At 46.2% G+C, this 21,379-nt stretch overlaps 1 protein-coding gene across 12 annotated transcripts in view; it reads right to left on the bottom strand.

The window, feature by feature from the left end:
• Positions 1–21,379, bottom strand: part of dip2a (DIP2 acetate--CoA ligase A) — a 200,069-nt gene that overhangs the window by 20,120 nt on the left and 158,570 nt on the right. For 4 of the 12 annotated variants that reach the window (XM_090216475.1, XM_090216479.1, XM_090216481.1 and 1 more), the window contains 9 exons: positions 20,395–20,504; positions 20,129–20,209; positions 17,944–18,067; positions 12,590–12,711; positions 9,606–9,717; positions 6,017–6,126; positions 5,669–5,799; positions 5,270–5,438; positions 4,948–5,118 (listed from right to left, as the gene is read on the bottom strand). In XM_090216475.1, coding sequence (XP_090072601.1) covers positions 4,948–5,118; positions 5,270–5,438; positions 5,669–5,799; positions 6,017–6,126; positions 9,606–9,717; positions 12,590–12,711; positions 17,944–18,067; positions 20,129–20,209; positions 20,395–20,504 — 1,130 coding nt within the window. Of the gene's footprint in view, positions 1–4,947; positions 5,119–5,269; positions 5,439–5,668; positions 5,800–6,016; positions 6,127–9,605; positions 9,718–12,589; positions 12,712–17,943; positions 18,092–20,128; positions 20,210–20,394; positions 20,505–21,379 lie in introns of all 12 variants that reach the window. The other 8 variants (XM_090216472.1, XM_090216477.1, XM_090216478.1 and 5 more) reach the window with 3 other exon arrangements.

Consider the following 21,379-nt stretch of genomic DNA (forward strand, 5'->3'; position numbering starts at 1 on the left):
ACCTATACAGCCAAGTAAACAAATATCTAAATGGCCATCTATACAGCTGATGGGGTCATGATGGGGGCTGCACCAAACGATTGATGTATTATAATAATTGATTATGTTTATGTTGTATTAATTGAATGGGAAGGGCTATAAAACCCTCCCCCACTACATTTATAGGGTCCTGGACTACAGATTAGGAATATATATATATTCATTTCATCCTGGTCCACAGTTCTTTTCTAGTCTCTGCCTCTTATAAGAAACGGTCTGAGAGATGTGCGAGTTATTGCAGTCAAAACAGGGTATCTGTGAGAAAACGCCTCAAGGCTAAAAGAGATTCATAGACACAAAACCCTGCAGGGGAGTGAAAGAGATAAGAGACTAGTCAGACATACCACTATAAAGTAACTTAGGGAGTGGAAAATTACTGCTGAGCCCTTAGAAAACTCTGGAACTATTGTTTTCTCCTGTAGGTTTGTATAACTGTATATGCATGGGCTTGGTCTAATGAGGAGAAGGTGTTGACTGCAAGCACATTAAAAGCAACTTGGACTTTTCCTATTTTGCAGAACTCAGGAGAGACATTAGTTGTATGTGTGATGTTTTACTTCTGTCTACAGCTGTATTTTGATTCAAATGATGATTTACAAGTGCACATTTTGAGTGTTCCTTATTTGTTAAGTAAATAAGAGCCCAGAAAAGTGGAACCAACACAGCCAAGTAAATAACCATCTAAATGACCATCTATACAGCCAATTAAAAAACCATCTACACAGCCATCTAAATGGCCATCTATATAGCCAAGTAAACAACATCTATACAGCCATCTAAATGGCCATCTATATAGCCAAGTAAACAACATCTATACAGCCATCTAAATGGCCATCTATATAGCCAAGTAAACAACATCTATACAGCCATCTACACAGCCATCCATACAGCCAAGTAAACAACCATCTAAATGTCCATCTATACAGCCAATTAAACAACCATCTACACAGCCATCTAAATAGCCAAGTAAACAACATCTATACAGCCATCTACAACCAAGTAAACAACTATCTACACTTCATACAAAACAACACACAGCAGCCCCTCCCCCTCCCTGGAGGCACATGGTGCCTAACAAGGCTGGCGGCCCCCCCTTGGGTTGTGCCGTGGCGGAGATCTTTGTGGGCTATACTCTGCCTTGTCTCAGGATGGTAAGTTGGTGGTTGAAGATATCCCTCCAGTGGTGTGGGGACTGTGCTTTGGCAAAGTTGGTGGGGTTATATCCTTCCTGTTTAGCCCTGCCTGGGGGTATCATCGGATGGGGCCACAGTGTCTCCCGACCCCTTCTGTCTCAGCCTAAAGTATTTATGCTGCAAAAGTTCATGTGTCGGGGGGCTAGGGTCAGTCTGGAGTACTTCTCCTGTGTGAATGCAAGCGCTCTCTCTCTCTCTCTCTCTCTCTCTCTCTCGCTGTTTTCAACTCTCTAGAGGGAGCGGTAGAGATACTCTGAATAATCGGCTATGAGAAGCCAACTGATATTAATTGAGGGTGCACCTCAGCCACGCTCAAGGTTCTAAACGACATCATAACCTCCATCGATAAGAAAAATTACTGGCAGCCGTATTCATAGGCTTGTTCTTGCTACTGGTGATTCTCTGATCCACCTCTACGCAGACGACACCATTCTGTATACTTCTGGCCCCTCCTTGGACACTGTGTTAACTAACCTCCAGACGAGCTTCAATACCATACAACTCTCCTTCCGTGGCCTCCAACTGCGCTTAAACGCAAGTAAAACTAAATGCATGCTCTTCAACCGATCGCTGCCCGCACCTGCTCGCCCGTCCAGCATCACTACTCTGGACGGCTCTGACTTAGAATACGTGGACAACTACAAATACCTAGGTGTCTGGTTAGACTGTAAACTCTCCTTCCAGACGCACATTAAGCATCTCCAATCCAAAATTAAATCTAGAATAGGCTTCCTATATCGCAACAAAGCATCCTTCACTCATGCTGCCAAACATACGCTCGTAAAACTGACCATCCTACCGATCCGACTTCAGTGATGTCATCTATAAAATAGCCTCCAACACTCTACTCAACAAACTGGATGCAGTCTATCACAGTGCCATCCGTTTTGTCACCAAAGCCCCATACACTACCCACCATTGCGACCTGTATGCTCTCGTTGGCTGGCCCTCGCTTCATACTCGTCGCCAAACCCACTGGCTACAGGTTATCTACAAGTCGCTGCTAGGTAAAGCCTCACCTTATCTCAGCTCACTGGTCACCATAGTAGCACTCACTCATACCTGCTGGAGCGCATGCTACATTTCACTGGCCACCCCAAAAGCCAATTCCTCCTTCGGTCATCTTTCCTTCCAGTTCTCTGCTGCCCATGACTGGAACAAATTGCAAAAATCTCTGAAGCTGGAGACTCACATCTCCCTCACTAGCTTTAAGCGCCAGCTGTCAGAGCAGCTTACAGATCACTGCACCTGTACTTACCCATCTGTAAACAGCCCATCTACCTACCTCATCCACATACTGGTATTTATTTATTTATTTTGCTCCTTTGCACCCCAGTATCTCTACCTGCACATTCATCTTCTGCCGATCTACCATTCCAGTGTTTAATTGCTATATTGTAATTACGTCGCCACCATGGCCTATTTATTTCCTTAACTTACCTCATTTGCACTCACTGTATATAGACTTTTTGTTTTCTTTTGTTCTACTGTATTATTGACTGTATGTTTTGTTTATTCCATGTGTAACTCTGTTGTTGTATGTCGAATTGCTACGCTTTATCTTGGCCAGGTCGCAGTTGCAAATGAGAACTTGTTCTCAACTAGCCTACCTGGTTAAAAAAAGGTGAAATAAAAAAAATAAAAAACTCCTGAGGTGCTGACCTGTGGCACCCTCGACAACCAATGTGATTATTATTATTATTTGACCCTGCTGGCCACCTATGAACATTTGAACATCTTGGCCATGTTCTGTTATAATCTTCACCCGGCACAGCCAGAAGAAGACTGGCCACCCCTCATAGCCTGGTTCCTCTCTAGGTGTCTTCCTAGGTTTTTGCCTTTCTAGGGAGTTTTTCCTAGCCACCGTGCTTCTACACCTGCATTGCTTGCTGTTTGGGGTTTTAGGCTGGGTTTCTGTACAGCACTTTGTGACATCAGCTGATGTAAGAAGGGCTTTATAAATACATTTGATTGTTTGATTGATTGATTAACCTTGCTTCCAGGCTATTGAACACATACATATGCCTGGAATATAACCATTCATATTTGGCCTTAGTGGGAGTGACCATACAATTCTATAGGAGTGACCTAACCGAGTAAAGTCTTGGACATCATTTAATTTTAGCGAATCATACAACTGCGAGGCGTGGCTCCAAATAGAGGTCGGACCCGGGAAGGAACTTGTGGTGTGCTAACAAAAACAATCCCCATGGCTTCAAAGGGAGAAAAAAAAACAGCAGGCTCTACCTTTCAGCGAGCAAATTAACAAAGGACAGAGCTAGCTGGATAACGTCTCCACAGGGACATAGATAGCTAGATAACGTCTCCACAGGGACAGAGCTAGCTAGCTAGATAACGTCTCCACAGGGACAGAGCTAGCTAGCTAGATAACGTCTCCACAGGGACATAGCTGGATAGATAACGTCTCCACAGGGACATAGCTGGATAGATAACGTCTCCACAGGGACATAGCTGGATAGATAACGTCTCCACAGGGACATAGCTAGCTAGATAACGTCTCCACAGGGACATAGCTAGCTAGATAACGTCTCCACAGGGACAGAGCTAGCTGGATAACATGTCCACATGGACAGAGCTTGCTGGATAACATCTCCACAGGGACAGAGCTAGCTGGATAACATCTCCACAGGGACAGAGCTAGATAGATAACATCTCCACAGGGACAGAGCTAGCTGGATAACATGTCCACATGGACAGAGCTAGCTGGATAACATCTCCACAGGGACAGAGCTAGCTGGATAACATCTCCACATGGACATAGCTAGCTGGATAACATCTCCACATGGACATAGCTAGCTGGATAACATCTCCACATGGACATAGCTAGCTGGATAACATCTCCACAGGGACAGAGCTAGCTGGATAACATCTCCACAGGGACAGAGCTTGCTGGATAACATGTCCACAGGGACAGAGCTAGCTGGATAACATGTCCACATGGACATAGCTAGCTGGATAACATCTCCACAGGGACAGAGCTAGCTAGATAACGTCTCCACAGGGACAGAGCTAGCTGGATAACATGTCCACATGGACAGAGCTAGCTGGATAACATCTCCACAGGGACAGAGCTAGCTAGATAACGTCTCCACAGGGACATAGCTAGCTGGATAACATGTCCACATGGACAGAGCTAGCTGGATAACATCTCCACAGGGACAGAGCTAGCTAGATATCGTCTCCACAGGGACATAGCTAGCTAACTAGATAACTTCTCCAGAGGGACATAGCTAGCTAGATAATGTCTCCACAGGGACATAGCTAGGTAGATAACGTCTCCATAGGGACATAGATGGATAGATAACGTCTCCACAGGGACATAGCTAGCTAGGTAACGTCTCCACAGGGATATAGCTAGCTAGGTAACGTCTCCACAGGGACATAGCTAGGTAGGTAACGTCTCCACAGGGACATAGCTAGCTAGGTAACGTCTCCACAGGGACATAGCTAGCTACATAACGGCTCCACAAGTAATAAAGTTATATTTAATCAATTTTAGAATAAGGCTGCAATGTAACAAAAGGTGGAAAAAGTGAAGGGGTCTGAATACTTTCCGAACACACTGTACATCTCACCCACAGACACAATATCCTCCTCTATTTATATTATCTCCATTAAAGACTAAATGGGAGTTGAAACAGAGCAAATCTATTCTAGAAGCCAGATATCAATCTAATCTTTATTTTGCACTCACCTGCAGACAGACGGCCATGTTGACCCTGCAGCCGAAGGTGGTGCTGACGGCTCGAGGAGACAAACCCAGGTCTTTAAAGATCTTAGAGAAGGACTGGGTCAGAGTGATACGAGGACGCTCCTCTGCTACAACCATACAGGTCCTAACACACGACAGGTTTATGTTACGCAACTACACACACACACACACACACACACACACACACACACACACACAGGGAAGAGAAAAGAAAAGGAAGCAATTCAGACAGTATGTGTGTGGTGTGTGTGCATCCATGTGAGTGTGTGTGGTGTGTTTGCTGCCTGTGTGAGTGCATACTAACCCGTAGTGTCTCAGTCTGTGTCCCCAAGCCCTTGGTACACATCTCCATGACAGAGTAGGAGCAGAATGTGATTCTGACTTTATACTGGCTGACAGCTGACAACCACAGAGAAACATTACTGTCCAACTCTAGAGGAGGAACCAGGATCGACTGGTGGCCAGAGTATACACTAGAGAAAGACAGAGAGAGAGAGGCCAGGTTATTGTCCAACTCTAGAGGAGGAACCAGGATCGACTGGTGGCCAGAGTATACACTAGAGAAAGACAGAGAGAGAGAGGCCAGGTTATTGTCCAACTCTAGAGAGAGAACCAGGATCTCCCTGCTACACCACATGAGCACTAACTGTGCTAGCTTACAGTCCCAAAATATTGCTATGCACTCACTGTACATGTCCTTTACCTGCTGAGGCACCAGAGAGCGAAGCCCAGGCCGCAGTAGGGGTCCAGACAGATGGCTATCTGGCGGGACGGGTACAGCTCACACTGCAGCTTGATGGAACGACACAAGGCACTGGTGGCAGCATGGGACATCTGGAGGAAGAGATAACAGAACGACTGTCTGGTGGCACACTACAGTCTCTCTGGTAGTACCGCTCAAACTAACAGTGTACAGTATGGGTAGTACACAGTCTGTTCCCAGGTCCCTCTAACAGAACAACTACTGTAGGTTGTAGGTCAGACCTCGACTCCAGCCAGGATGCCCATGGTGGACACACTGAAGTCCAGGTACAGTCAGGGGTTAGTTTACCTTGACTCCAGCCAGGATGCCCATGGTGGACACACTGAAGTCCAGGTATGCCAGCATCTCTGGGGTGGGAGGTTTGTAGATCTGAAGCCTCTTCGTCCTGGGGAGGTCGTCTGGGGTTGGGAGAATAACAATAGGTTTGGAGGGATGGATTTCACACACAGTCCAGAGCAGCATGTAACAATGGCGCCGGAGAAGAAGGCTGATGTTTTACGTGCCCCCAACCGATTGTTTTTTAGTTTTTTATTTGTCATTTATAATGTTGCCGCTATCGTCACTTAGGACCGAAAATAACTTCTGGAAATCAGGACTGCGATTACTCACCACAGACTGGCAGAATCCTTTTTTTCCTTTAACAAGTCCGACGAGCCCGACGCGAACGATACACTGCTTTCCCGGGAACAGGCCCAGATCCCCGTGATTTGCATGAAGAGGCAGCAGAGAACAAGGGGCCACAGTGTGGGCTGCCTTTTGAGAATTCGTAGGCGATTGAATAAACCCCCACTTCCTTCCTTTCTGCTAGATAACGTGCAATCTTTGGAGAATTACCAACGGGACATTCAAAACTGTAGTATCTTATCCTTCACGGAGTCGTGGCTGAACGACGACCAACATACAGCTGGCTGGTTATAAGATGTATCGGCAGGATAGAACAGCGGCGTCTGGTAAGACAAGGGGAGGCGGTATATGTATTTTTGTAAATAACAGCTTGTGTACGATATCTAAGGAAGTCTCAAACTATTGCTCGCCTGAGGTAGAGTATCTCAGGAAAAGCTGTAGACCCCACAATCTACCTAGAGAGTTTATCTGTATTTTTCGTTGCGGTTTACATACCACCACAGTCAGAGGCTGGCACTAATACAGCATTGAATGAGCTGTATTGCGCCATAAGCAAACATGAAAATGCTCACCCAGAGGCAGCGCTCCTAGTGGCCGGGGAATTTAATGCAGGGAAACAAATCAGTTTTACCAAATTTCTATCAGCATGTTAAAATGTGCAACCAGAAAAACACTCTGGGCCACCTATACTCCACACACAGATACTCATACAAAGCTCTCCCTCGCCCTCCATTTGGAAAATCTGACCATAGCTCTATCCTCCTGATTCCTGCTTACAAGCTCAAATTTAAGCAGGAAGCACCAGTGACTAGACTGATGGACTGATGAAGCAGATGCTAAGCTACAGGACTGTTTTGCTAGCACAGACAGGAATATGTTCAGAGATTCCTACGATGGCATTGAGGAATACACCACAGCAGTCACTGGCTTCATCAATAAGTGCATCGATAACTTCATCCCCACAGTGACCGTACACACCCCAACCAGAAGCCATGGATTACAGGCAACATCCACACTGAGCTAAAGGCTAGACCTGCCAGCCTCAAGGAGCGGGACTCTAACCTGGAAGCTTATTTGCCAGCAGCATACCACCCTGCTTACCACTGCTGGGTTGGTCCTGGTCAGTCCCTGGATGGGAGACCAGATGCTGCTGGAAGTGGTGTTGGAGGGCCAGTAGGAGGCACTCTTTCCTCTGGTCTAAAAAATATCCCAATGCCGCAGGCCAGTGATTGGGGGCACTGCCCTGTGTAGGGTGCCGTCTTTCGGATGGGACGTTAAATGGGTGTCCTGACTCTCAGCACTCATTAAAAGATCCCATGGCACTTTACGTAAGAGTAGGGGTGTTAACCCCGGTGTCCTGGCTAAATCTCCAATCTGGCCATCAAACCATCACGGTCACCTAATAATCCCCAGTTTACAATTGGCTCATTCATCCCCATCCTCTCCCCTGTAACTATTCCCCAGGTCGTTGCTGCAAATTCTCAGTCAACTTACCTGGTAAAATAACAGATAAATAAAATAAATAAATATAAGAAATCCTGCTATGCACATGCATGCACATGCATGAGAACACCAGCTGTTCCGGAAGACTGTGATGAAGCTCTCTGCAGCCGATGTGAGTAAGAGCTTTAAATAGGTCAACATTCACAAGGCCGCAGGGCCAGACGGATTACCAGGACGTGCACTGTGAGCATGCGCTGACCAAATGTCAAGTGTCTTCATTGACATTTTCAACCTCTTTCTGTCCGAGTCTGTAATACCAACATGTTTCAAGCTGACTACCGATCCGTAGCACTCACATCTGTAGCCATGAAGTGCTTTGAAAGGCTGGCCATGGCTCATATCAACACATTATCCCAGAAACCCTAGACCCAATCCAATTTGCATACCGCCCCAACATTTGATGCAATCTCTTTTGCCCTTTCCCACCTGGACATGTGAAAATGCTATTCATTGACTACAGCTCAGTGTTCAACACCATATAGTGCCCTCAAAGCTCATCAACAATCTCTGTAACCTAGTACTAAACACCTCCCTCTGCAACTGGATCCTGGACTTCTTGACGGGCCGCCCCCAGGTGGTGAGGGTAGGTAACAACACATCCGCCACACTGATCCTCAACACAGGGGCCCCTCAGGGGTGCGTGCTCATTTCCCTCTTGTACTCCCTGTTCACACATGACTGCATGGCCAGGCACAACTCCAACACCATCATTAAGTTTGCCGATGACACAACAGTGGTAGACCTGATCACCGACAACAACGAGACAGCCTATAGGGAGGAAGTCAGAGACCTGGCCGTGTGGTGCCAGGACAACAACCTCTCCCTCAACGTGATCAAGACAAAGGAGATGACTGTGGACTACAGGAAAAAGAGGACCAAGCACGCCCCCATTCTCATTCTCGGAGCTGCAGTAGAGCAGGTTGAGAGCTTCAAGTTCCTTGGTGTCCACATCTCCAACAAACTAACATGGTCCAAGCACACCAAGACAGTTGTGAAGAGAGCACGACAAAACCTATTCCCCCTCAGGTGACTGAAAAGATTTGGCATGGTTCCTCAGATCCTCAAAAGGTTCTACAGCTGCAACATCGAGAGCATCCTGGTTGCATCACTGCCTGGTATGTCAACTGCTCGGCCTCTGACTGCAAGGCATTACAGAGGGTAGTGAGAATGGCCCAGTACATCACTGGGGCCAAGCTTCCTGCCATCCAGGACATCTATACCAGGCGGTGTTAGAGGAAGACCCTAAAAATTGTCAAAGACTCCAGTCACCCTAGTCATAGACTGTTCTCTCTACTACCACACATCAAGCAGTACTGGAGAGCCAAGTCTTGGTCCAAGAGGATTCTAAACAGCTTCTACCCCCAAGCCATAAGACTGAACATCTAATCAAATGGCTACCCAGACTACTTGCATTGCCACGCCCCCCCCCCCCCCCCTTTCAACGCTGCTGCTACTCTCTGTTATCATCTATAAATAGTCACTTTAATAACTCTACCTACATGTACATATTACCTCAACTAGCCGGTGACCCCGCACATTGACTCTGTACCGGTACCCCCCTGTATATAGTCTCGCTATTATTATTTTGCTCTTTAATTACTTGTTTATTTCTTATGTGTATTTTTTATTTTTATAAACTGCATTCTTGGTTAGGGGCTCGTAAGTAAGCATTTCACTGTAAGGTCTACACCGATTGTATTCGGCGCATGTGACTTATACCATTAGATTTGAGTAAATGAGGGTTTGTTACCTGTGTCCAGTACCATCGGCCATGACTTGACGTCCACAGCAGCCACAGCCTCTTTGGACTTCAACAGCTTCATTATTGCTTGGGTGGTCAGGATACACACCGATTTACTGACCTGTCACACACACAGTGTTATTTTGGTTATTTCACCTTTATTTAACCAGGTAAGGTTGAGCACAACTTCTCATTTACAATTGCGACCTGACCAAGATAAAGCAAAGCAGTGACACAAACAACACAGTTACACATGGAATAAACAAACACAGTCAATAACACAAAAAAAGTCTATATACCATAGTGCCGAAATAATTACAATATAGCAATTAAACACTGAAGTGATAGATGTGCAGAAGAGGAGTGTGCAAGTAGAGATACTGGGGTGCAAAGGAGCAAAAATAAATAACAGTATGTGGATGAGGTAGGTAGATGGGCTGTTTACAGATGGGTAAGTACAGGTGCAGTGGTCTGTGAGCTGCTCTGACAGCTGATACTTAAAGTTAGTGAGGGAGATATGAGTCTCCAGCTTCAGAGATTTTTGCAGTTCGCTCCAGTCATTGGCAGCAGAGAACTGGAAGGAAACACGGCCAATGGAGGATTTGGCTTTGGGGGTGACCAGTGAAATATACCTGCTGGAGCGTGTGCTATGGGTGGGTGCTGCTATGGTGACCAGTGAGCTGAGATAAGGTGGGGCTTTACCTAGCAAAGACTTATAGATGACCTGGAGCGAGTGGGTTTGTCGATGAATATGAAGCGAGGGCCAGCCAACGAGAGCATACAGGTCGCAGTGGTGGGCAGTTTCTTTTTATGGCTGCAGGGGCAGTATTGAGTAGCTTGGATGAAAAGGTGCCCATTGTAAACGGCCAGCTCCTCAGTCTCAGTTGCTACTATATGCATATTATTATTAGTATTGGATAGAAAACACTCTGAAGTTTCTAAAACTGTTTGAATTATGTATGTGAGTATAACAGAACTCATATAGCAGGCAAAAACCTGAGAAATTCCACTTCCTGTTTTTTTTTCTTTTCTGGGGGTGGCAGATTTTCAACCAAGATCTCATGAAATTACAGCAAGATATGGATGAGTTTTCACTTCCTACGCCATCCACTAGATGTCAACAGTCAATAGAACTTTTTCTGATGACTCTAATGTCAAGGGGGGTCAAATCACATAGGAAATAGTCACCAGTGCCACGAGTTGACCATTCTTACACCATGCGCGTTCACAGGGGAAGGACCTGTGTTCCACCGGTCATCAGAAGTCATTCTAATTCACCGGTTGGAACGTTCTTCAAGATATATGTAAACAACATTCTAAAGATTGATTCAGTACATTGTTTGACATGTTTCTACTGACTGTTAGGGAACTTTAGGACATTTCGTCACGTTATAGTGGACACGCTTTGTGACTTTGGAATTGTTTACCAAATGCGCTAACCAAAGTAGCTAATAGGACATAAATAACAGACATTTTCGAACAAATAAAGCATTTATTGTGGACCTGGGATTCCTAGGACTGCATTCTGATGAAGTTCATCAAAGGTAAGGAAACATTTATCATGTATTTTCTGGTTTCTGTTGACTCCAACATGGCGGCTAATTTGGCTTCTGTTCTGAGAGCCGTCTCAGATTATTGCATGTGTTGCTTTTTCCGTAAACTTTTTTTGAAATCTGACACAGCGGTTACATTAAGGAGAGGTATATCTATAATTCCATATGTATAATTTATATTACCATCTACATTTACGATGTGGCTATGCAAAATCACTTGATGTTTTTGGAACTAGTGAATCTAATAAACCAATGTAAACTCAGATGTATTTATATAAATATGAACTTTATCAAACAAAACATGCATGTATTGTGTAACATGAAGTCCTATGAGTGTCATCTGATGAAGATAATTCAAGGTTAGTGATTAATTTTATCTTTATTTCTGCTTTTTGGAAAATGGCTGTGCTTATTGTGGTTTTGGTGGAGACCTAACATAATCGTTTGTAGTGCTTTCGCTGAAAAGCCTATTTGAAATCGGACACTTTGGTGGGATTAATAACAGGATTTCCTTTAAAATGATATAAAACACATGTATGTTTTAGGAATTGTAATTATGAGATTTCTGTGGTCTGAATTTGGCGCCCTCTATTTTCACTGGTAGTTGTCATATCGATCCCGGTATTGGGATTGCAGCCATAACAAGATATGGGGCTTTGGTGACAAAACGGATGGCACTGTGATAGACTGCATCCAATTTGCTGAGTAGAGTGTTGGGGGCTATTTTGTAAATGACATCGCCGAAGTCACCCATAGTTATGTTAGTGACAGCTGTGTCCCTCTACCATCTTCTTGACAGTGGGTAAGATTATTGATAATTACTCTAATATTAGCGAGATTAGGCTAGGCCATGCTGGCGAGATTAGGCTAGGCCATGCTGGCGAGATTAGGCTAGGTTATGCTGGCGAGATTAGGCTAGGCCATGTTAGCAAGATTAGGCTAGGATATTAGGCTAGGCCATATTGGCGAGATTAGGCTAGGCCATTCTGGCGAGATTAGGCTAGGCCATTCTGGCGAGATTAGGCTAGGCCATTCTGGCGAGATTAGGCTAGGCCATTCTGGCAAGATTAGGCCATTCTGGCGAGATTAGGCCATTCTGGCGAGATTAGGCTATTCTGGCGAGATTAGGCGAGGCTATTCTGGCGAGATTAGGAGAGGCTATTCTGGCGAGATTAGGCTAGGCTATTCTGGCGAGATTAGGCTATTCTGGCGAGATTAGGCTAGGCCATGCTGGTGAGATTAGGCTAGGCCATGCTGGTGAGATTAGGCTAGGCCATGCTGGTGAGATTAGGCTAGGCCATGCTGGTGAGATTAGGCTAGGCCATGCTGGTGAGATTAGGCTAGGCCATGCTGGTGAGATTAGGCTAGGCCATGTTAGTGAGATTAAACTAGGCCATGTTAGTGAGATTAAACTAGGCCATGTTAGTGAGAGCTGTGTACCTCTACAATCATCTTGACGGTGGGCAGGGTGGTGGCCAGGTTCTGAGGATGAGGGGGTCTGACGGTGACAGGAACACAGCCAGCGTACAGACACCCATAGAACGTAGCGATCAGGTCAATACCTAGAGAGAGACAAGGGCAAAGAGACCATTAGAGACCATTAAACCCAGTTCAAATCAAGACAAGACGTGCAGTTGAGACCGTTTCCACAGTAAGGGTGCCTCTTTACATTAACATGAGGAAACTTTGACAAAAGTTGCCACTTGTTGTAACAAACAAGTGGAAACTTTGACAAAAGTTGCCACTTGTTGTAACAAACAAGTGTCATGACATGCACCAGAAACAGGGTACAGTTGTTGTCTTGTTAGAAAGGTCAGCATGCCAGGCTAGCAACACTACATGGCCAAAACTATGTGGACATACTTGTCCAACATCTCATTCCACAATCATGGGCATTAATATGGAGTCGGTCCCCCCTTTGCTGCTACAGCCTCAACTCTTCTGGGAAAGCTTTCCACTAGATGTTGGAACATTGCTTGAGGTTGGGTGATTAGGCCAGGCTCACAGTTGGCATTCCAATTGTGACGACCCTCCCACTCTGTCTGCCGTATTCTCTCTTTGTTCTTGTCTCCTTATTAGGATGCAGGTGGGCGGAGTTGGGAGGGTCGTCAGCTACATGGGAAACACCTGGGCCCGGTGTGTCCCAGGATAAATACACCACTTCCCCATTCATGGAGGAGACTCTCTCCATGCAGACACCTTTACAGATTTTGTTGCGCATCTTGGTGGCTTTTGGTTGTTTGCTTTGGCACCTTTCAACACCCTGCATTACCACATTCATGCATGCAAAACACTCACTTACACTACTGATTATACACACCATTGTATATTGTACTTAGTTTACTTTATTTAATGAATATATGTTTTGTTACGGGCTTTGAGCCGGTTTGTGACAAGTGGGCGCTCATCCGGGATCTTTGAACGTTTTGGTTTGGGAGAACGTGGAGGTACGTGTTTGGTTTGCATATTGTGTTTGAGTTTGATAGGCCCAGTATTGGTTGCCTTTGTTGTTTGATTTGTGTGCTGCGTTGGAGAGAGTATAATGGTTAGTTTCCAGGCCCTGCCCAGCCTGGAAACTCTTGTTCTACTTGCTGTTGGGACATTGGTCTGAGGATGTGAGTAAATCGGCTGTGTACCTCAGTGGGAGATTTGGGTAGGGTAGTGGAACTTGCTACCCGGAGCTATAGCCTTTTCCCCTGATAGGCTTAGCGACTTGTTTCATTTTTGAAATATGTTGGGCATGGATAAATGTTTGTTATTTTTGTGTGGTGTCTGTGGACTGAGAAGTTGTCTCGGGGGCACATCCGTGGCTTGGTGGAATTTGCCAGCATGCTGGGGGAGTTGTAAATACCCACCGCAAATCCGCACAAAGACTAGGGTTGAGTTATTGTAGGTTTTGGGGATGCTCCGTATCTCATCTCTCTTTTGTGGTGCTCAGGGTGATTGTCATTTCTCTGGTTGTGGTCTGATGTGCTCAGCAGAGGGGTTGAGCAAGATTATTTACTTATGACTATGGTTTCTTATGTAGACGAGTTCATTCGCTTTCCATCAGAGGAACTGTTAGAATTATGTACTAAAGAACAGCTGTTGAAGATCGCTGAACACTACAAGGTTGAATGATTGAAATTAGTGAAATTCTGTTACGTTGGTAAGTGACTATGAATCGTTGGGAAGTGACTATGAATCGTTGGGAAGTGACTATGAATCGTTGGGAAATGACTATGAATCGTTGGCAGTCGTTGTAAAAATTAAGAAGGACCCTGATGTTCTTTTCGTTGGAGTTTGTAGCTGATGCGGTCTTTTGTGCCCTGACCCTGAATGTTTACGTGACTGACCATTGTTTGGGGTTGTCATGTTCTAACTTTCCTGTCTGTTCCCTCCTGATCTTGTGTTCTTCTTTCCTCTTAAACGTTGCTTCCTGTGCGCAAAGGTTGCTGAGGTCTGGGGAGGAGGAGGTTGGCTGGGGCAATTGGAAGTGTGAGCACATAACCCCCTCATATATTTGGGACGCAAAGGCTGTGTCAATTTGGGACGCAGAGGCTGTGTCAATTTGGGGACGCAGAGGTCGGTATGTTGTTCCGGGGTCCTTGTTGGTCCCCGGTTTTATGGGGGGGGCTACATGGGAAACACCTGGGCCCGGTGTGTCCCAGGATAAATACACCACTTGGTGGCTTTTGGTTGTTTGCTTTGGCACCTTTCAACACCCTGCATTATCACATTCATGCATGCAAAACACTCACTTACACTACTGATTACACACACCATTGTATATTGTACTTAGTTTACTTTATTTAATACATATATGTTTTGTTACTCCTTATCTCCACGTGGTCTCCCTTTTGTTATGGGCTTTGAGCCGGTTCGTGACACAATTCATCCCAAAGGTGTTCGATGGGGTTGAGGTCGGGGTTGAGGTCAGTCTTGTGCTGACATTGCTTCCAGAATCAGTTTGGAACTCGGTAGTGAGTGTTTGTCCAGGCGGCTCGCTCGCTGCTCGTGTGTGTCTCTGCTTGTCTCCCTTTGGTAGCTGCTTGTCTAACTAGCTCCCTGCTTCTCTAGCTAGCTAGCTGCTTGTCTAGGTAGCTCTCTGCTTGTCTAGGTAGCTCTCTGCTTGTCTAGGTAGCTCTCTGCTCGTCTAAACACGGAATGTTAGCGCACTGGTCTCTGATTGGCTAAATAGATTATCGCAAGACTTAAGCTAAATGTAATATGTTGAATCTTGGAAACTCCAACAGACAACATGAGAAGTTCTAAAACGTCATGAGATTGACTGTTCAAATACTCCTTAAGACCGTTGAGTCATGATACATCTTATGTATCTGCACTGGGCTTTAAAGCCCAGTAGAGAACACCAGAGACCAGTAGAGCCCAGTAGAGAACACCAGAGCCCAGTAGAGAACACCAGAGCCCAGTAGAGAACACCAGAGCCCAGTAGAGAACACCAGAGCCCAGTAGAGAACACCAGAGCCCAGTAGAGAACACCAGAGCCCAGTAGAGAACACCAGAGCCCAGTAGAGCCCAGTAGAGAACACCAGAGCCCAGTAGAGAACACCAGAGCCCAGTAGAGAACACCAGAGACCAGTAGAGAACACCAGAGACCAGTAGAGCCCAGTAGAGAACACCAGAGACCAGTAGAGCCCAGTAGAGAACACCAGAGACCAGTAGAGAACACCAGAGACCAGTAGAGAACACCAGAGACCAGTAGAGAACACCAGAGCCCAGTAGAGAACACCAGAGCCCAGTAGAGAACACCAGAGCCCAGTAGAGAACACCAGAGACCAGTAGAGAACACCAGAGACCAGTAGAGCCCAGTAGAGAACACCAGAGACCAGTAGAGCCCAGTAGAGAACACCAGAGCCCAGTAGAGAACACCAGAGCCCAGTAGAGAACACCAGAGCCCAGTAGAGAACACCAGAGCCCAGTAGAGAACACCATTGCCCAGTAGAGAACACCAGAGCCCAGTAGAGAACACCAGAGCCCAGTAGAGAACACCAGAGCCCAGTAGAGAACACCAGAGCCCAGTAGAGAACACCAGAGCCCAGTAGAGGACACCAGAGACCAGTAGAGGACACCAGAGACCAGTAGAGAACACCAGAGACCAGTAGAGAACACCAGAGAACACCAGAGCCCAGTAGAGAACACCAGAGCCCAGTAGAGAACACCAGAGACCAGTAGAGAACACCAGAGACCAGTAGAGAACACCAGAGACCAGTAGAGCCCAGTAGAGAACACCAGAGACCAGTAGAGCCCAGTAGAGAACACCAGAGAATACCAGAGCCCAGTAGAGAACACCAGAGCCCAGTAGAGAACACCAGAGCCCAGTAGAGAACACCAGAGCCCAGTAGAGAACACCAGAGACCAGTAGAGAACACCAGAGACCAGTAGAGAACACCAGAGACCAGTAGAGCCCAGTAAAGAAGATTAGACCCAAATAAGAATGCTGTGCATTGACTATAGCTCAGCATTCAACGCCATAGTACCCTCCAAGCTCATCATTAGGCTCGAGGCCCTGGGTCTGAACCCCGCCCTGTGCAACTGTGTCCTGGACTGGATCCTGGACTTCCTGATGGGCCACCCCCAAGTGGTGAAGGTAGGAAACACCTCAGCACACTGCTGATCCTCAACAGTGTGCTCAGCCTCCTCCTGTACTCCCTGTTCACCCATGAATGCATGGCCACGCATGCCTCCAACTCAATCATCAAGTTTGCAGACGACACTACAGTAGTAGGCCTGATTACAACAATGACAAGACAGCCTATTGGGAGGTGGTGAGGGCCTCGGGAGTGTGGTGGCAGGAAAACAACCTCTCATTCAACGTCAACAAAAGGAGCCGATTGTGGACTTCAGAAAACAGCAGAGGGAGCACCCCCCTATCCACATCGACGGGACCGCAGTGGAGCAGGTGGAAAGCGTCAAGTTCCTTGGTGTACACATCACTGACAAACTGAAATGGTCCAGCCACACAGACAGTGTGGTGAAGAAGGCGCAACAGCGCCTCTTCAACCTTAGGAGGCTTAAGCAATTTGTCTTGACACCAAAAACCCTCAAACTTTTACAGATGCACCATTGAGAGCATCCTGTCAGGATGTATCACCGCCTGGTATGGCAATTGCACAGCTCGCAACCGCAGGGCTCTCCAGAGGGTGGTACTGTCTTCCCAACGCATCACCGGAGGAAAACTACCTGCCCTCCAGGACACCTTCATCACCCGATGTCACAGGAAGGCCAAAAAGATAATCAAGGACATCAACCACCCAAGCCACTGCCTGTTCACTCTGCTATCATCCAGAAGGTGAGGTCAGTACAGGCGCATCAAAGCTGGATGGAGAGACTGAAAAACAGCTTTGATCTCAAGGCCATCAGACTGTTAAATAGCCATCACTAGCACATTAGATGCTGCTGCCCTATATACATAGACTTGAAATCATTGGCCACTTTAATAATGTTCACATATTTTGCATTACTAATCTCAAATACTGTATTGTATTCTCTTTTAGTCTATGCCGCTCCGACATTGCTCGTCCAAATATTTACATATTCTTAATTCTATTTCTTTACTTTGGATTTGTGTGTATTGTTTTGAATTTGTTAGATATTACTTGTTAGATACTACTGCACTGTCGGAGCTAGAAACACAAGCATTTCGCTACACCCGCAATAACATCTGCTTAAAAAATGTATGTGACCAATGGAAATTGATTTGATTTAGAGACCATCAGATATCAACAGAGAACAAGTAGCATGTCTGGAGAGCTATAATCAGAGGGTCAGGGGTTAGAAGTTAGTGTAATTACCTGGAGGGTAAACCAGTGCTACGTGATCTCCGGGGTTGAGGCGTCCCTTCTCTATCAGTGCCATGGCAACACGCTCCGCCCGCTTTTGCAGCTGCAGACAGGAAGCAGTGCTGGACACTGTGCCCTGGACAACAACATCAGGGTACCACTGTTAAACAAATATTTACAAATCACCCTACACACTCAATACAGTACAAAACAACCAGAGCAGACATTGGCAGTCTGCCTATGGTAAGAGTTGGACACTGTCAGAGCAGACATTGACAGTCTGCCTGTGGTAAGAGTTGGACACTGTCAGAGCAGACATTGACAGTCTGCCTGTGGTAAGAGTTGGACACTGTCAGAGCAGACATTGACAGTCTGCCTGTGGTAAGAGTTGGACACAGTCAGAGCAGACATTGACAGTCTGCCTGTGGTAAGAGTTGGACACTGTCAGAGCAGACATTGACAGTCTGCCTGTGGTAAGAGTTGGACACTGTCAGAGCAGACATTGACAGTCTGCCTGTGGTAAGAGTTGGACACTGTCAGAGCAGACATTGACAGTCTGCCTATGGTAAGAGTTGGACACTGTCAGAGCAGACATTGACAGTTTGCCTATGGTAAATGCTGGGTGTGTCAGAGCAGACATTGACAGTTTGCCTATGGTAAGTGTTGGCTGTGTCAGAGCAGACATTGACAGCATGCCTATGGTAAGTGTTGGCTGTGTCAGAGCAGACATTGACAGTTTGCCTATGGTAAGTGTTGGCTGTGTCAGAGCAAACATTGACAGCTTGCCTATGGTAAGAGTTGGCTGTGTCAGAGCAGACCTTGACAGCTTGCCTATGGTAAGAATTGGACACTGTCAGAGCAGAGATTGACAGCTTGCCTATGGTAAGTGTTGGCTGTGTCAGAGCAGACATTGACAGTCTGCCTATGGTAAGTGTTGGACACTGTCAGAGCAGACATTGACAGCTTGCCTATGGTAAGTGTTGGACACTGTCAGAGCAGAAATTGACAGCATGCCTATGGTAAGTGTTGGCTATGTCAGAGCAGACATTGACAGTTTGCCTATGGTAAGTGTTGGCTGTGTCAGAGCAGACATTGACAGCTTGCCTACGGTAAGAGTTGGCTGTGTCAGAGCAGACATTGACAGCTTGCCTATGGTAAGTGTTGGCTGTGTCAGAGAAGACATTGACAGCTTGCCTACGGTAAGAGTTGGCTGTGTCAGAGCAGACATTGACAGCTTGCCTATGGTAAGAGTTGGACACTGTCAGAGCAGAGATTGACAGCTTGCCTATGGTAAGTGTTGGCAGCTATCAGAGCAGACATTGACAGTTTGCCTATGGTAAGTGTTGGCAGCTGTCAGAGCAGACATCGACAGTTTGCCTATGGTAAGTGTTGGCTGTGTCAGAGCAGACATTGACAGATTGCCTATGGTAAGTGCTGGCTGTGTCAGAGCAGACATTGACAGCATGCCTATGGTAAGTGTTGGCTGTGTCAGAGCAGACATTGACAGTTTGCCTATGGTAAGTGTTGGCTGTGTCAGAGCAGACATTGACAGCATGCCTATGGTAAGTGTTGGCTGTGTCAGAGCAGACATTGACAATTTGCCTATGGTAAGTGTTGGCTGTGTCAGAGCATACATTGACAGCTTGCCTATGGTAAGTGTTGGCAGCTGTCAGAGCAGAGATTGACAGCTTGCCTATGGTAAATGTTGGCTGTGTCAGAGCAGACATTGACAGCATGCCTATGGTAAGTGTTGGACACTGTCAGAGCAGACATTGACAGCATGCCTATGGTAAGTGTTGGCAGCTGTCAGAGCAGACATTGACAGCATGCCTATGGTAAGTGTTGGCAGCTGTCAGAGCAGACATTGACAGCATGCCTATGGTAAGTATTGGACACTGTCAGAGCAGACATTGACAGTTTGCCTACGGTAAGAGTTGGACACTGTCAGAGCAGACATTGACAGCATGTCTATGGTAAGTGTTGGACACTGTCAGAGCAGACATTGACAGCATGCCTATGGTAAGTGTTGGCAGCTGTCAGAGCAGACATTGACAGCATGCCTATGGTAAGTGTTGGCTGTGTCAGAGCAGACATTGACAGTTTGCCTATGGTAAGTGTTGGACACTGTCAGAGCAGACATTGACAGCTTGCCTATGTTAAGTGTTGGCATCTGTCAGAGAAGAGACAAAGCAGGTACCTTGGCGTTGAGCACCAGGAACAGGGGATGGTCAGGTGTGGCCTGGGCTCTCCACTGGAGAACATCCTGCATGTACAGGAACTATTGGAGACAACCAGGAGATACTCAGTATACAGACAGACAGACAGAACCAGGAGACCCTCAGAATACACACAGAACAGCAGTTACCTGTGTGCCCAGGTGATAGGTGAAGAGGAATGGTCTGTACCTTACATGTCTCTGTGTGTCCAGGTGAAAGGTGATAGGTGAGGAGGCATGATCTGTACCTTACGTGCCTGGTCATTGTCCTCTAGTTGAGCCACGTCTCTCCCACAGGCCTGAGCAATCCTCTTCCCTGCTACCAGGTTCCCCACGATCATAGAGGCAGGACCCACCTCTGTCCAACACACATCACCACCACCACAATCATCATCACAATCATCATCCTCACCACCACCACCGTCCATCAACCTCAGAATGTTGATATTGGTTTCCTCCTGAATTGAGTAACAATAGGTTCTGAACAGTAGATAGTTTTACCAGTATATAGTTCTACAGTAGGTTCTGAACAGTCTAGTAGTTCTAACAGTAGGTTCTGAACAGTATATACAGTTGAAGTCAGAAGTTTCCATACACCTTAGCCAAATACATTTAAACTCAGTTTCACAATTCCTGACATTTAATCCTAGTAAAAATGATGTCTTAGGTCAGTTAGGATCACCACTTTATTTTAAGAATGTGAAATGTCAGAATAATTGTAGTGATTTATTTCAGCTTTTTTTTTTATCACATTCCCAGTGGGTCAGAAGTTTACATATACTCAATTAGTATTTGGTAGCATTGCCTTTAAATTGTTTAACTTGGGTCAAACGTTCCGGGTACCCTTCCACAAGCTTCCAACAATAAGTTGGGTGAATTTTGGCCCATTCCTCCTGACAGAGCAGGTGTAACTGAGACAGGTCTGTAGGCCTCCTTGCTCGCACATGCTTTTTCAGTTGTGCCCACACATTTTCTATAGGATTGAGGTCAGGGCTTTGTGATGGCCACTCCAATACCAAGACTTTGTTGTCCTTGCCATTTTGCCACAACTTTGGAAGCATCCTTGGGGTCATGACATGGCTTTAACAGCTCAGCATTTAACACCATAGTACCCTCCAAACTCGTCATTAAGCTTGAGACCCTGGGTCTCGACCCCGCCCTGTGCAACTGGGACCTGGACTTTGACGGCCCGCCCCCAGGTGGTGAGGGTAGGAAACAACATCTTCACTCCGC

This window comes from Oncorhynchus mykiss, chromosome 22, assembly GCF_057628025.1.
Source record: "Oncorhynchus mykiss isolate SJ-2025 chromosome 22, ASM5762802v1, whole genome shotgun sequence".
Taxonomy (NCBI): domain Eukaryota; kingdom Metazoa; phylum Chordata; class Actinopteri; order Salmoniformes; family Salmonidae; genus Oncorhynchus; species Oncorhynchus mykiss.